This window comes from Erpetoichthys calabaricus, chromosome 2 (assembly GCF_900747795.2).
Source record: "Erpetoichthys calabaricus chromosome 2, fErpCal1.3, whole genome shotgun sequence".
In the NCBI taxonomy this organism is placed as follows: domain Eukaryota; kingdom Metazoa; phylum Chordata; class Cladistia; order Polypteriformes; family Polypteridae; genus Erpetoichthys; species Erpetoichthys calabaricus.
Genome location: NC_041395.2, coordinates 246,113,234 through 246,130,312, shown reverse-complemented (window position 1 = coordinate 246,130,312; position 17,079 = coordinate 246,113,234). Strand labels below are relative to the sequence as shown.

The 17,079-nt window shown below is 37.8% G+C and overlaps 1 protein-coding gene across 2 annotated transcripts in view; it reads right to left on the bottom strand.

Annotated features, from left to right (window-relative positions):
* LOC114644541 (leucine-rich repeat-containing protein 27-like) overlaps positions 1-17,079 on the bottom strand; it is a 56,126-nt gene that overhangs the window by 28,530 nt on the left and 10,517 nt on the right. For both annotated transcript variants that reach the window (XM_051922991.1, XM_028792609.2), the window contains one exon: positions 4,400-4,552. In XM_051922991.1, the coding sequence (XP_051778951.1) occupies positions 4,400-4,552 (153 nt within the window). The remainder of the gene's footprint in view (positions 1-4,399; positions 4,553-17,079) is intronic.

The window sequence follows — 17,079 nt, the reverse complement described above, 5'->3', positions numbered from 1 at the left end:
TTAGTCACGACAGTGACTAAAATGCTCTGGTGCGATAGCCAGCCTGAAATATTGAAAGCACTAGATATTGAAGGGGCAGTCATATGTACCTGAAGATTGTCACTCTGGGTGACAGTCAAATGTCAAATGAGGGTGTGGTCCAAAGAATATAAAAAGTTTGACAAACAAGAAGAGACCATTGTCTCTTATAAACAAATTAAATTCTTTCACCAGGATAGATTTACCTGATTTACATTAAATAATTTCTCAACTGAGACCCTCCACCTGCGTCCTTGACCCAATACCAAAAAGTTTTTTCAAAGAAGTACGGGCGTGCTAATTGATAGTATTCTTGACATAGTAAACTCGTCATTAGATATGGGGGTCTTCCCAGACTGTCTTAAGACTGCTGTAGTTAAACCCCTACTCAAGAAAAATAATCTTGACCCCTCTGCTTTTGAAAACTTTAGACCCATTTCTAACCTGCCTTTCTTAAGTAAAATTTTTAGAGAAGGCAGTCATTATCCAGCTAAATGACCACCTCAATAAACATGCTATTCTTGATAAGTTTCAGTCGGGTTTTAGAACAAATCACAGTACAGAAACTGCATTCGTTAAAGTAGTAACTTGCGGATAAAAGAAGACAGAGGCCATATATCTGTTCTCATCCTCTTAGATCTGAGTGCCACATTTGACACCATTGATCACAATATTCTTAGAAATCGCCTTAGTCAATGGGTGGGCCTCTCTGGCAGTGTCTTAAATTGGTTTGAATCCTACCTGGCAGGTAGAAAATTCTTTGTTAGTTGTGGTAATTACAACTCAAAGACACATGATATTCTATATGGTGTTCCACAAGGCTCTATCTTGGGTCCGCTGCTCTTTTGGATCTACATGCTTCCGTTAGGTCAGATTATCTCGGGGCATAACGTGAATTACCACAGCTATTCTGATGACACGCAGTTGTATTTATCAATAGTGTCACTAATACAATGTCTTACTTGTGTTTCTAAATGGATGAATAGTCTTTTTCTCAAGCTAAATAAAGAGAAAACAAATTTTAGTGATTGGTAAGACGGAGGTAAAGAATTTAGGGTAACTGTTGACTGTAACATGAAATTTAAATTGCATATTAATCAGATCACTAGGTCAGCATTTTTTCACTTAAGAAACATAGCAAAAGTTAGACCTCTTATATCATTGAAAGATGCTGAGAAATTAGTTCACGCTTTTGTTTTCAGTCGACTAGATTACTGTAACACACTCCTCTCAGGACTACCCAAAAAAGACATAAATCGTTTGCAACTAGTGCAGAATGCAGCTGCTAGAATCCTAACTAGGAAAAGAAAATCCGAGCACATTTCTCTAGTTTTGATGTCACTACACTGGTTACCTGTTTCATTCAGAATTAACTTTAAAATACTGCTTATTGTTTACAAAGCCTTAAATAATCTTGCTCCATCTTACAACGTACATATCGGAATGTGACACCTTATATTCCAAATCGTAACCTTAGATCCTCAAATGAGTGTCTGCTTAGAATTCCAAGAGCTAAACTTAAAAGAAGTGGTGAGGCGGCCTTCTGCTGTTATGCACCTAAAATCTGGAATGGCCTGCCAATAGGAATTCACCAGGCTAATACAGTGGAGCCCTTTAAAAAAACTGCTAAAAACACATTACTTTAACATGGCTTTCTCATAACTTCATTTTAGTTTAATCCTGATGCTCTGTATATTCAATTAATTATCATAACTATTTATGGTGGCTCTAGAATCCGTACTAACCCCAACTCTCTCTTCGGTTTCTTTTCCCGGTTTTTTGTGGTGGTGACCTGAGCCACCACCACCTAATCAAAGCACCATGATGTTCCTACATTGATGGATTAAAAGCCAGAAGTCTACATGACCATCATCATCAAGTCCTTCCATGAGAACCCTAAATACAAAGAGGACTGTTCATTTATGTTAGGTAGATTGCCCAGAAGGGGCTGGTCTGTCTCATGGTCTGGAACCCCTGCAGATTTTATTTTTTTTCTCCAGCCGTCTGGAGTTTATTTGTTTTTTCTGTCCTCCCTGGCCATTGGACCTTACTCTTATTCTATGTTAATTAGTGTTGTCTTATTTTAATTCTTACTTTGTCTTTTTTTTTCTGTTTTCTTCATCATGTAAAGCTCTTTGAGCTAAATTATTTGTATGAAAATGTGCTATATAAATAAATGTTGTTGTTGATAAAAGGTTGAAACAAGATTCATATACAGTAAATTGTTGTTGAGCTCACTTTCCATAAGAAGGCAGTCTTTGGATTTGAGCTACTGCTACTTCAAAATGATAGGAGCCAGAGGAGATGTAAAAAATTGGATAGACTGCCCTGTTGGCATGAAATGTGTAACAAACACAATCCACTGGGTGAGACTCATGCTTGAAGAAATCTCTCTCTCTGCTGCCCTGAAAGCACTGGAGAATTCCCTAGGGGACTGTTGCTGGAGAAAAGGAAGTCTGGTTTATCATGCTCAAAGATGTTATTACTACAACCTTCAACCTTCAAAAGGATATGTAAATGAAAACTGAATATCTTTGAAGCAATGCAAGTCTTTATCTTATTTTGGCTTGTGTACCCATCATGTAAGAAACAACAAATGATTACTTCACGTCAATGAAACACATTTAATAGGTTCACTTAATTTTCCTCTGAAATGACCAATATACTGTAGATTTTATTCTGAAAAAAATTATATAATCTCCTACAAACATTTATTCCAAACTTGTTCCAACTACCTCCTTTGTGCGGAGTTTCTGCTAGAAAACGATAAAACTGATATGGTAACTAATGGTCATTTCTCTGATGCAGTGAATTTTAATGTACTGTAGTGCAACACAGCAGCAACATATATTCTGAAATAGTCATCATGAAGTGCTGTTACTATATATTGTATACGGTAAGCTATTCCACAGAAATAGCTTCACAAATAACCTGTTACTCAGAAAAGAATGAATGTTTATGAGAGACAGAGTGAAACCAAGTGGTATATGTGTTTCATATAGACAGTTAATGGATGGCTGCATTAGAGCTGAATTATTGATCATTTTAAAGATCTGAAAACACACTGTTAGTATGACAGCTCCACAGTGAAATACCGATAACTTCTTAGGTAATGCCAGTTTTAGCACGGCAGCTCCACAGTGGAATACTGATAACTTCTTAGGTAATGCCAGTTTTAGCACGACAGCTCCACAGTGGAATACTGATAACTTCTTAGGTAATGCCAGTTTTAGCACACATAAACAAAAGATTGTTTCTATAATTTCAATTTTTTTTCTGCTTGGTAAAATAAAAAGATGAATAATAAGGGATACTGGTGGTCTATGCAAAGAAATAGTTTATAATTTAAATTTCTTACTTGCTCACTTACTTTGAGGTTCTTAACAATTCATCCTAAATTTAGTTATCATTAGTGATGAGCAAACTGCTGAATTTCATTTGTCTCGAGTTCGGCAAAATCATGGAAATGTTTGCAAACTTTGCAAAATACATTGAAGTCAATGGGGAAGGAGGAAGTGAACTAGTTTTGAGTTGATCATAATGGTGAAGTTGTCTTTAAATTGTCCCTGAGGGCTAGAGAAAAGTCTGCCAAAAATTCTGGACTGATTATTGCGGCCAAATATGTGATCGGAGCTGTAAGGATGCTGTGCCTGCACACAGGGATCAGTGTTATATATTCAGCGCATCTCAGTAGCTGAAAAGGCATTTTATTTTCTTTGTGTGCTTGTGACATAGTGATGGCCAAGTCAGCAACCATCTTACAGAAGGCTTGCATAAAACTTCTGTGAATGGTTGCAGTTCTGTGATATTAAGCTCTGTGATATTAAGTTGACCCCACAAAGCATTATTGGGCACTTGGAGAAAAAAAAATGTTCACCTAAGCCAGCCACACAGAGAATTTCCAGGAAAATATTAATTCGAAAAGGTCACCATTGAACAAACCACATTCACTGCAAAAAAATTTTGCAGATCAACACTAGTTATTGTGACACAGGTTATTAAAAATGTACATTATTTACCATAATTTTAAAACTATATTCATGTAATAAACATACCTACTCTTACCACTGGTATACTATAACAAATTTAATATACTATTTTTCTTTTGTCGTGTTGCAGATTATAGAAATCTACTTTTCATTTCACATAATTTCTTTGTGGATTTTGCACACATTCCCCATGTTCTACAGGTACCCTGGTTTTCCATCCATATCCCAAAGATGTACAGATTAGGACTGGCCTGGAATGAGTGGGACTGCGTACACCAATGTGCCAAGTGCGATTGCTTTAAGACTCCTGCACAATTTTGCTGAGTTTTAAATTGGATTAACAGAAATCAGGAAAAAATTAATAGATGCAATTTGTTAAACTCAAAGCATACCTTCCTTTGGCATAATTGTATTCACAGATATTCGTTTCATTTCATTCCTTAAGAATTTAAGAATACACTGCAATCCTTCCTTTACAACATCTTCAGGAGGAAATTCAATTGGACAATTTCTCAGATTCAGGGCTGTAAGTGTGTACAAATTACCTAAAATGAAAAACACAGCCTTAAAATGCATGTCTAGTATATAAAGGCATAAAATAGTAAAACAACATATTAGATATGCACCCTGCTTAGTATAAATATAGATCATCCTTGCAATACTATCAAGGTAATAATTATAATAACAGTAATGATGATAATAATACACTTAATTTATATAGCACTTTTTCTATGCTCAAAGCACTAAGGTTATAGACATGAGTGACTGGAAAAAGGCGGCTGCTAACTGCCTCTCATCCTTCACCTGCAGCCCGGAGGGTGAAATTTCCTAATGTCACTTCTGTCCTGGCCCAAGAGAAATTGCCTCTTCTGCCCCACTGACTAATCTACTTAAAGAACAACATTCTCAGAAGATAGCGTTCACTTGTAACCTATGTGCGATGAGCATGGAGCTCCTTAACAGACTTACTGATATAGCCTTAAGAGAAACAGACGTATTAACGGAAATGCTACACATGCAATAATTCACTGTATTCTTATTTACCCTTTCTGTTTTCATCCCCCATTAAACGGGTACCCTTTACCATCTATCTTGTGTTTTCTTTTAAACTAGTAAATATGTGAGACAAACCTGGAATAACCAATTAAACAACTATCTGAATATCAATTGTGCCTTATAAGGCACATAAATAAACAAAATGAAGACATACATGGAACTTGGTGTTTTAACTGTTTATTGGATGTTAATTGATTTATCATAATTGCACTGTTGTAAGGACTTATTTATCAAAGATCATTTATGGAAAATGTTTTATTTATATGCACTGCTTTCTTTTGCTTTCAATAAATACACAAAAATGCACTTTTAGCATCTTAAACTTACTGTTGTCTCGTCATTGCCCTAGTCATTTCAGTCTATGAACAACAAGATGTTCCAAAAATGAGAGGGTGCCTATTGGCTGCTGGTACAGAGCATCCAATATAGTGGCAGTGATGGAAGAAAACAAAGGACAACAGCAAGAAGATCTGGTGCAATACAGACCCAAAAGATGGAAGGACAGAAGAACAGAGAACTTTTAATATGTTTATTCATTTTTTTGAGGGTTAAAGTTCACGTTCTTTTAACTTTTTGTGCATTTTGGGGGGTGGCTTGGGTATTTGATCATTGAAATGTGTGTGTGTGGGGGTCTACACCACAGGCTTTCAGATTTGGCTGAGAGCTCATGCTGGTATGTGACACTGTATGTCAAGGGAGTGAAGAAACACGGCAGGGTGAATGTTTTTTTTATTTTTATAGTGAAGCTCAGAATTGTGAGTCTAAGTAATGAGAAAATGTGTGGCCACAGAACGCTTAGTGGGGGAATGGGCTAATTAGTTATTCATGTGTGGGGAGAAATTAGCCTAGCCATTCCTCATTGGTGGCTCCGTCTTTCGTTCAGGGTAGTGCCTACATTTGCAGCATAAAAGTCTTATCCCAGAGGGAAAAGGGAGATAGAGCAGTGAGTCGGCACAGCGCATCCTGTGTGAGAGAAAGAGAGAGAGAGAGAGAAAAAATGGACCGGTCTTGTGCATCTCCAGAGGAACTAGAAAGAAGTGGCGTTCCGGGAGATATTGAAGACTCGTGGGGGGATTTTGCTTGCATTGGCCTACTCAGGTGGAGAAAAAAAAAAAAAAAAAAAAAAAAAGAAAGGGAGAGAATGCTGTATTGCACTCTCTGTGGGTTCCAGCTTACCGTAGGTGGAAGGAACTGGAGTCCACTGGCACCTTGTGCCTGTTTATTGCTGTAAGCGGAGAGCAAAGGTGATGAGAGGGGGACACTGGAACAAAACTAAGAGATGGATGATTCTAATTTTAATTTGGTGTTTTAACTATTTATTGAACATTGTTTTTTGAAAGCTATTTATGGAAGATCTTTTATTGAACTGCACTGCACAATTGTATTTGCTTTTAAAAAAATAAACACTTTTGTACTTTTTGCACCTTAAACTTGTTGTCTCATTACTTGCCCTTACTTATCTTGTTCTATGAACTACAAGATGCTTCAAAAAGGAGAGGGTACCCATTGGCTGCAGGCATGGAGCATAAAAATATACAGATAAAGATAATGCCTGCAGCAAGTCTTTTACCTTTTTGCTAAGCATAGTTACTTCTTCCCTTTTATTTTTATAAGATACATATCCATTTTGGGGTATGTATGTGTGTGTGTATATATATATATATATATATATATATATATATATATATATATATATATATATATATATATATATATATATATATATATATATATATATATATATATATATATACACACACATATATATTGTTCAAAAAATTAAAGGAACACGTTTTAATCACAGTATAGCATCAAGTCAATGAAACCTCTGGGATATTGATCTGGTCAGTTAAGTAGCAGAGGCGGTTGTTAATCAGTTTCAGCTGCTTTGGTGTTAATGAAATTAATAACGGGTGCACTAGAGGGGCAACAATGAGACAATCCCCAAAACAGGAATGGTTTAACAGGTGGAAGCCACTGACATTTTCCCTTCCTCATCTTTTCTGACTGTTTTTTCACTAGGTTTGCATTTGGCTATGGTCAGTGTCACTACTGGTAGCATGAGGCGGTACCTGGACCCTTTAGAGATTGCACAGGTAGTCCAACTTCTCCAAGATGGCACATCAATACATGCCATTGCCAGAAGGTTTGCTGTATCTCCCAGCACAGTCTCAAGGGCATGGAGGAGATTCCGGGAGACAGGCAGTTACTCTAGGAGAGGTGGGCAGGGCCATAGAAGGTCCTTAATCCATAAGCAAGACTGGTATCTGCTCCTTTGGGCAAGGAGGAACAGGATGAGCACTGCCAGAGGCCTACAAAATGACCTCCAGCAGGCCACTGGTGTGAATGTCTCTGACCAAACAAACAGAAACAGACTTCATGAGGGTGGTCTGAGGGCCCGACATCCTCTAGTGGGCCCTGTGTTCAATGCCCGGCACCATGGAGCTCAATTGGCATTTGCCATTGAATACCAAATTGGCAGGTCCACCACTGGCACACTGTTTTTCATAGATGAAAGCAGGTTCATCTTGAGCACATGTGAGAGATGTGAAAGGGTCTGTAGAAGCCATGGAGAGCGTTATGCTGCCTGTAACATTGTTCAGCATGACTGGTTTGGTGGTGGGTCAGTGATGGTCTGGGAAGGCATATCCATGGAGGGACACACAGACCTCTACAGGCTAGACAACGGCACTTTGACTGCCATTAGGTATCGGGATGAAATCCTTGGACACATTGTCAGACCCTATGTTGGTGCAGTGGGTCCTGGGTTCCTCCTGGCGCATGACAATGCCCGGCCTCATGTGGCAAGAGCATGCATGCAGTTCAAGGAGGATGAAGGAATTGATACCAGTGACTGGACCCCACACTCGCCTGACCTAAATCCAGTAGAACACCTCTGGGACATTATGTTTTCGGTCCATTACGACCCTGCCAGGCTGCACCTCAGAATGTCCAGAGCTCAGTGATGCCCTGGTCCAGATCTGGGAGGAGATCCCCAGGACACCATCTGTTGTCTCATTAGGATCATGCTCCGACATTGTCAGGAATGCATACAAGCACATGGGGGCCATACAAATAAAAATACATACTGTGTAGGTAATGCTATCTCACAGCTAAACTTTCCAGCTTCATTACAAAATTAAAGGCAAAGTGCAGAAACAATTAAAAGACATTTACAATGATAGGTAATATTGTAAAAAATCTGTTTAATATGAATCAAGGAATGTTATGATAATGATTGTATAATGCCATGAGATCTCATCTGAAGTAATGTCTGCAGTTCTCATTACAATGCTATATAACAAAAAGACATTGCAGCAATAGAAGGTTCACAGAGGAAATCAACAAAGTGCATCCTAGGATTAAAGGGCATGCCATGTGCTATTCTGACAGGCTATGCAAATTTAATCGCACTGGTCTTGAACAGGTTGCATAGGGACCTAATCTAAGTTTTTAACATTCTAAAAGGCATTGACAAGGATGATACAGCAGAGTTCTTTTGATTAAATTGTGAATCATGTACTTGAAGACACCAGTGGAAATTAAAGTGTATAGAAGAGTGAACTCCTGAAGTATTTCTTTACACAAACTAATATGGGAATCTGGAATAAATGACCAGGTAATGTTTAAAGTATTTAGAGTTTCCACTTCATGTACATGTATCTGGAGGAGATATTGGGTCAAATTATCTATTAGCCAACCAAATGATCTTGGAGGACTGAATGGTCTTTTCTTGTTTGTCTTGTTTTTGAAGTGTTTTAAGCACCATAGCATCCAGTACACTCAAAATACATTTTGCAAGTGTGTACCTTTGCGACATCAGAGATCCAATGAGGATGGCTCACAATTTTAACGTTTTGTTGCACCACCATGACTAAAAGCTCATTCAGTTATGTGGTGCCCACTCTCTAGAATCCTTTCTTTAGAGATATGCTACAATATGTTGCACTTTCATTTCTTAATTTCAGATTCAGCTTCAAGGTATCCTTCATCTCTGAAAACTGAAAATCGGATTATCCATATCAAAGGTTCATGGCCTTAAAATCAAGCCATCCCTTATTTTTTTCTGTCCCTCTCCAAATTACTGCACCTGTTGTAAAACACTTGACATGTTCTCTGACAAAACATATTATGCGGTCATAACATACGGAAAACCACTTTAAACCATCACAAATATAGTTCATTTTAAATAGCATTTCAAAACATCAATATAATCATAATGTTTTTTTTACCATAAACAGATAAAAAAAAACACATGGTCACTAATGCAGAGTCATCTTGCTGTGCTATAATGCAGTGCTCAATAAATGGCGTATGGTGAGTACTTTAGGCAGACTATAACTAGGGATTACTTGACTATATCAGCATTTCAGGAAGACTTTGTAATATGTGGATTGCAAGGAAAAAAAGCTTGTAGCACTACAGTTACGTGTTACAGCACACTTTTAAGATCACAATGTGACTAGACTATACAAATGGATATGGCTGCAAGACTAATTTAAGTTCCCTGATACAGATGTGTGCTATAGCCTGGGATTCCAATATTGATCCAATTGCTCTAACCTAATCGATACTCAGTAAAAATCAATCAGTTTTCAATGTCCCCAATTATGTTGTTGGCTGTGTTACTTTGACCATCTTCTATTTTTGAAATTGCAATTATATTCAATACTCTTCATATTAACTGTGGTTGTAATCACTAAATTAAGTATAGGCCTAAAGTACATTATTCTTATTCCAAGAAACCAAACCTAGATGGAACACTTGTCTATTGTATGGTTCACCTGATACACACACACACACATATTCACTTTATAGTTTCCGATCAATGTAAAATGGGCTTTTTGACATGAGTGAAAAATTTGCCAAAGGAATTATTAACAGGCTCAAAGAAAACAGAGGAAGGAAAATTAGTCATTATCTATTCCACTAAAACAATTTCAGACATTTGTAGGATATACAATTATTACCATTTTCAGCACTGTAGTTTTATCACAGACATCAGAATGAAAACTCCACCTTAAATTTCTTGGTCCACTAATACTCACAGAATTTTTGATATACTCAAGGATTTATTCACTTCTGCTTTACCTGTAGTTCATCCTTATTCAGCACTCTCTTTGAAGATTTTTTTTTTTGTCTCGTTTGTTTTTTGTTTTTTGATGTAAATGCCTGTACTAAAGTGTATTAGTTGATTAACTGTGCCATTGTGTATAATAAGTAGTTGCTCCATTAGTCTGTCCTGCTTCGAGCTTTTAATTATGTTGGGTCAGATGATTGCTGTTGAGCAGGAAATGGAGCAATAGTTTTTGGCCATTTTTGTTGGACTTAATGCATAGATTTCAAGTAAAGGAAATGGCATTTTTGGAAATACGTTAGGCCAAGTTTAATAAGGTAAATTAAAAAACATAATAAACTATGTTTAGTAATTAAGTTCTTTAAATTACTGTATATGGAAGAAGCTACAAGTAGTTTAACACGTCAGAATCTTCAGTCCTGCTCAAAGTGAAACTTAACATGGAGTCGCTGTTATATTTGGGTTAAAGATGTCCTTTCCAAATAACTATGGCCTTCTTAAACACAGCACCTATATGATCATTCCTCTAAAAAACATACCCCACACAAATATAATTATGAATAGAATAGTGACACAATCATATGCTGTGTGTATAAATCATAATCATTTTTATTATATTCATTTAATTTAAGCATCTCAGTTTCAGAAAAACCAGACAGCATTTAGTTTTCACAAGGTTTAAACTTTTAACCTAATTTTGATGTAGCTCAAAGAATGTTAAAAGAAAATATTTTGTTGTTTTAGTTTAATAAATGCTTGATGAAACCCCCAGACCCTATAATTCCACTTTCCTATTCCAAAGAAAAATAATTTGTGGTCAAAGTGCAACAGTGCATATGTGCAACTATCATTTGCTCAAGATGTATGCAAATCATTTTATGTTGCACATGCTACTTTTCTGATTTGGGAACACTCAATTCAACTCCAAAACAGTCTAAATTCACCTACTGCTTATCTGTCCACTCTATGCTGGACAGACATGCCTCCTAGGCATGCCATCTGCTCAGCATGACTCTTCCTAGCTACTTCCTGCTGGGTAGAAACCCAGTTCCATGGTTGATGAATAAAGCAAAGCTAAATACAGCAGACCTGTTTCTACAAGATGCATGGGAAGAATCATGAGCTAGTGTACATAGTAATAAAGATATAAAGATATACTTGGCATAGTCCAAAAGGAAAAAAAGAGAGGCAAAAAACAGACAGAAGGTCAACAAATCATAAAGAGGAAAAAATATAACCAAAAGACATTAGATAAAAGAAACAGGCAATACATACAAGAATTAAAAAACAAATCATTACCCCAATATCAAAGAGAATAATGTTCATGCACAGCATTATAAAAAAATAGTTGTAGTATAGCCAGGCATTATCCATTTTGCCAATCTGGAACCCAAGTCCTGGCTTAACAAACCACTGTAAGACCACTCTTTAATACCAGACCTTGTAATATTGCAAGGACATCTTTTGTTCAGTACTTGGGTTTCCAGCTTTTTCCTTCAAAGTACCATAAATCAAGGATGATGGACAGAACTTTGCACCAGTGGTCAACCAAGAGGATGGGCTTATGTGCACCCTGGAAACCAATGGCAAGACTTCCTTTAAACCAATGTACCAGGAAACACTGGGAAGACCTTATTTTAAAACCCTGACTGCTTCCCTCCATCATCTCACAACCTGACCTGCTTGTAATTTCTGCTATACAGCAGAGACACCACTGCTTAGGGTGTGTCCTCAATAAAGTTGGAGTGATCCCTTCTACTCCAAAAGGGTAACTGGGGCTGGACTGAAAAAAATGGAATACCATCTGTAACAGGAGTAGGACTAGGGATTATTGGACCATTAGTCCAAACCTTGCTAAGCTAGTAAATGCGCCATCTGAGAAAAACCATAAACATCAAAGCCATACTTGCACTTTGCTAACAAGGAGGGCTGACTTATCACCAGCTGATACAGAGAGTGTAACTTTGCTAGCAGTGTGCGTGAAACCCTCGAAGACAAACTGCCCACAACCAGAAGGGGCGACCAAGGTGAAGAAGAAAACAAGAGCGCTGAGGATTCTTCTTCCACATGACTGGAGAAGCCAGACTCGGAAAGGTACAAAGCATCACCTACACCAAATGAAAAGTATACCTATTTTAATTATGGGAACTATTCATTGTACCTAAATAGTTAGGATAAAGCAAGCTAATAAATTATGGTATTGGTGTCACTGTAACAGAAAGATAACTTCCTTGTGCATGGTAAGTTCTAGTATTGTGTTATAAGAAAGTTGGGAGCATGTGCATTGTCACACTCACCACACGCCAAACCACCTGGATTGAGACACAAGTACAGCAGGAGACACCTCAGCACCACACTGGAACAGTGTGAGTTTTTTTCAGGTGTAAGATGGAAGACCTGCTTGCAGGGCTGGATGCACATTAATGTCATACCCAGGATGAAGCAATTACAGGTTAAGGGCCATGCTCAAGGGCCCAACAAAGTAAAGTCGCTTCTGGAGTTTACGGGATTTGAACTGGTAACCTCCCAAATACCGGTGCAGATCCCTTGCCCTCACAGCCACCACTCTGACCTACTGTATTACAAGTTTCTTCATAAATCGAGTCATTAATTGCACAACAACAACACACACACACACAGAATAGACACGAAGACAAAAGCCAGTGCAGAGGTTAGGGAGTAAATAAATGCCACTTGCAGCCAAAAAAACCTTCAAAACTAGCTAAAGAACTAATCCATCTTGAATATATGAATTGAAAGATCAAAGCTTTCGTAATTTTATGTTTTGTGTTGTTTGTTACTGCCCTTCATCTCTCTCTCTATTATATATATATATATATATATTATATCTGTCTACTATAAAAAGAAATCCTGTCCCCTGTCCTGATAGATCACGTATCGTAGACTTTCTCAGAAGATAATTTAAAGACCCGCGAGACGAAAGAGACCTGCCACGGTGCGTCTCACGGGAACATAGAACGATAGTCTTGTAAGACACACCCTATTTACAAGCAATATCAGAAAAAACAAATCAGTAGTGTAAAGGCAGTCATGCAGCACACACAGCTCCAGGGCTCTCAGTGCATATAAAGTGTATAAGGTCAATACGGTAGAAATGAAATGAATACGGTAGAAATGAAACGTCGACGATTAAACGAAGAAGAAAGAAAAGCATGGAGAAAAGAGACTCAAATGCGTTGGACAGAAAAAAGAGCAAAAAAGAATAATCGAGGTGCAAATTCAGAAAATAAGGAAAGTAATTATCAGTCCGGAACAAGTGGAATTGAAAAAAGAGCATGTCCAATCCGGCTCTTAATTAAATGACAGTGAGTAAAATGACAAAGTAGAACTTCATAGAGATGTTTACAAACGTTGGCGCTAAACACATGCAGAGCAGGGTAGAAACTATGAAACCAGGGAAATTAGAAAGGCTCAAAAAAAAAACCAAAGAAAAAAAAAAATAACCTTGGCGCTATACACATGTGGAGAAAGTTAAAGGATATGAAAGTAGGAAAATTAGAAAATATAAAAAAGTAAAGATCGCAGTAGCGCAAACAAACAAACTGCCTCATTTAACTATGCACCAGTCTAACTTTGGTTTTGCACAATAATTACTACACTATTGCACCTTAACACGTTAATTCTACTTTATTCACATAATTTTACTTATTTATTATGTTTTACTATACTGTTATCTTTCGATCTATGACTTTTTGTTAATCTAACCAATATTCTTCTAACTTTGCACAGTTTTTGATAAGTGGATCAGGATGCATTTCACTGTGTGTTGTCCTGTATAACTATGCATGTGACAAATAAAGAATCTTGAGAATTTCAAAAACGGAGTTTACCGCACATGCATTTATTGGTTACTTTGTTAATGTATATATAGTTATCTGTCTGCTTATTTAAAAACCTAAATTTACCCCAGGAGTCAAAAATGTTCATTCTAGCCCTTGTACAAAAACCTAGACAAAAGCTGGGGTATCACCTTGGTAACTCCATGTACTTTTGGAACTGTGAGAGGAAAATAGCACGACTTTACAGACAGGAGTCCAATGCAGAACTCTACTTACTTTGTTACTTTGTAAAAAAAAAAAAAAATTATTAATTGCTGATGATGTAGATCGTTCTGTCTATGCTGAAATTCCAAACAGAGAAACTTATCCTGACCTCATTAAAAAGATTCAGCATATTGGGACTCGCAAGATTACAAATATTGTTTTTACAGAAGTTCTGAAATAAAAGTGAAACTAATAAAATAGCAACAATTCAAAGAAAAAACAATCTTAAAAGTGTGTATCCAGAAAAACAAATACGGGGGTTGGCGAGCGACGCGAGCAGGGGGCAAAGCCCCCTAGTATATATATATCTATACTAATAAAAGGCAAAGCCCTCACTGACTCACTCACTGACTGACTGACCGACTGACTGACTCACTCATCACTAATTGTCCAACTTCCCGTGTAGGTGGAAGGGTGAAATTTGGCAGGCTCATTCCTTACAGCTTACTTACAAAAGTTAGGCAGGTTTCATTTTGAAATTCTACGCGAAACGGTCATAACCGGAACCTCTTTTTTGTCCATATACTGTAATGGAAGAGGCGGAGTCACGTATCGCGTCATCACGCCTCCTACGTAATCACGTGAACTGAAAACAAGGAAGAGATTTACAGCACAACTCAAACGCGGGAACGAAGGTAAATGACGTTAATTGTTGAGTGTCTTTTAATACTGTGTAAGCATACGTATTAACATGTGCAATTAAACGTGTGCATTTACGGGGTGATTTCTCAGACTTAAAAGCTCGCCTTTTATTAAAAGGGTAAATGCAAACTGTTTTCATTCTGAATGGCACAAACCACGTTGGATTTCAGCCGTTAAACGCGCAAAATTGTTGGTACACCAGATAAATAAGCGCAATATATTATCAGTTGTATTGTATGCTTACAATACATATAGAAATGTGTTAATCGTTAACTAATAGTATGGGATGGTGTTTTTCGACTCGCACCTTGATTTTCTCAATATCTTTACACCTCTTTTTAAGACTTATTGACTGAAACGGGCTTTCACGAAAAAAGTTACGGCTTTGCTACAGGATACACCCTCCACAAGTTAAGGAAGTAAAAATAAAGGTATATATTTCTGTTTTATTTAAACCTTTTACGTTCGTATGCATAGCCCCATTTGGCTGTTTTAGTTTTTTTTTTTTTTCTTTCTTCAGTAATATTTAATCTCCTTAAAGAAAAACAACATATGCATTTTACTTTTTTTGTATCTCTTTAGTAATATTTTAGTGTAAAAGGATAACCAGTATTTAAACCTTTTATGTTACTTTATAAAGTTATTTTACACAATGTTGAAAAATTAATGAGAAAGCTACATATTTTGGCAGCTGCTGCTTAAATTTTCATTGAAATGAAAAAAGCTCTCCCAGAGAAAACCTCAATGAAGAAGAAACAGTTTGAACTATCTAAAAAGGAGAAACCCTCATTTATAAAGGTTTGCTGCAGATGACTTAACTGAAAATAAATGAATAGTTCCTATGTGTATAATACATATTTATCTATTTTACTTATGCCTTTATTCCAGCAACTTGCAACATCTGAGGCACAATTTGTTACATTACTTTTGTTTTTTGCAGCACAGGCAGGTGAAGTGACTTCCTCAGGGTCACACAGTGGTGTCAGTAACGGGATTTGAACTGACAAGCTCCGGGTTTGCTGAAATATTACGGAAGAAAGAAAAAAAACGAAAACGGGCAAATGGGGCTATGCATACAAATGTCCATCCATCCATTATCCAACCTGCTATATCCTAAATACAGGAGCCAATCCCTGCCAACACAGGGCACAAGGCAGGAAACAAACCCCGGGCAAGGTGCCAGCCCACCTCAAGGCGCACACACCCACACACACCAGGGACAATTTAGAATCGCCAATGCACCTGTGGGAGGAAACCGGAGTACCCAGAGGAAACCCAGACAGACACAGGGAGAACATTCAAACTCCACACAGGGAAGCGAACCTGGGCACCTTTCACTGCGCCACCATGCCACCCGCATACAAACTTAAAAGGTTTAAGTAAAACAGAAATATATACCTTTATTTTTACTTCCTTAACTTGTGGAGGGTGTATCCTATAGAAAAGCCCTAAATTTTTTCATGAAAGCCCCTTTCAGTCAATAAGCCTTAAAAACAGGTGTAAAGCTAAACTTGCAGCACCGCTATTCAATTACACTTGCCTAACGCCTCTCCTAAGGGGACATACTGTGGGATCTAGGCATCAGTCAAAGCACCAATCACAGGCCCGATTAGAAAGCAGGAAGCTGTGATTTGTCGTCTCCCTCCCATGTAACAATCACAGCCCGTGTTACAACGCACTATGTATGTATGTATATATGTATATATGAAGAGGATGGATGGATGGATGTATATGTATGTGTATATATATGTTGATATGTGTATATATATATATATATATGTATATATATGTGGATGTGTATATGTATATTATATATATGTATATGTATATATATGTTTACATAACCTCTTTAACACACTACTTCTCCGCTGCGAAGCGCGGGTATTTTGCTATATATATATATATATATATCCATCCATCCATCCATCCATTGTCTCCCGCTTATCCGAGGTCGGGTCGCGGGGGCAGCAGCTTGAGCAGAGATGCCCAGACTTCCCTCTCCCCGGCCACTTCTTCTAGCTCTTCCGGGAGAATCCCAAGGCGTTCCCAGGCCAGTCGAGAGACATAGTCCCTCCAGCGTGTCCTGGGTCTTCCCCGGGGCCTCCTCCCGGCTGGACGTGCCCGGAACACCTCACCAGGGAGGCGTCCAGGAGGCATCCTGATCAGATGCCCGAGCCACCTCATCTGACTCCTCTCGATGCGGAGGAGCAGCGGCTCTACTCTGAGCCCCTCC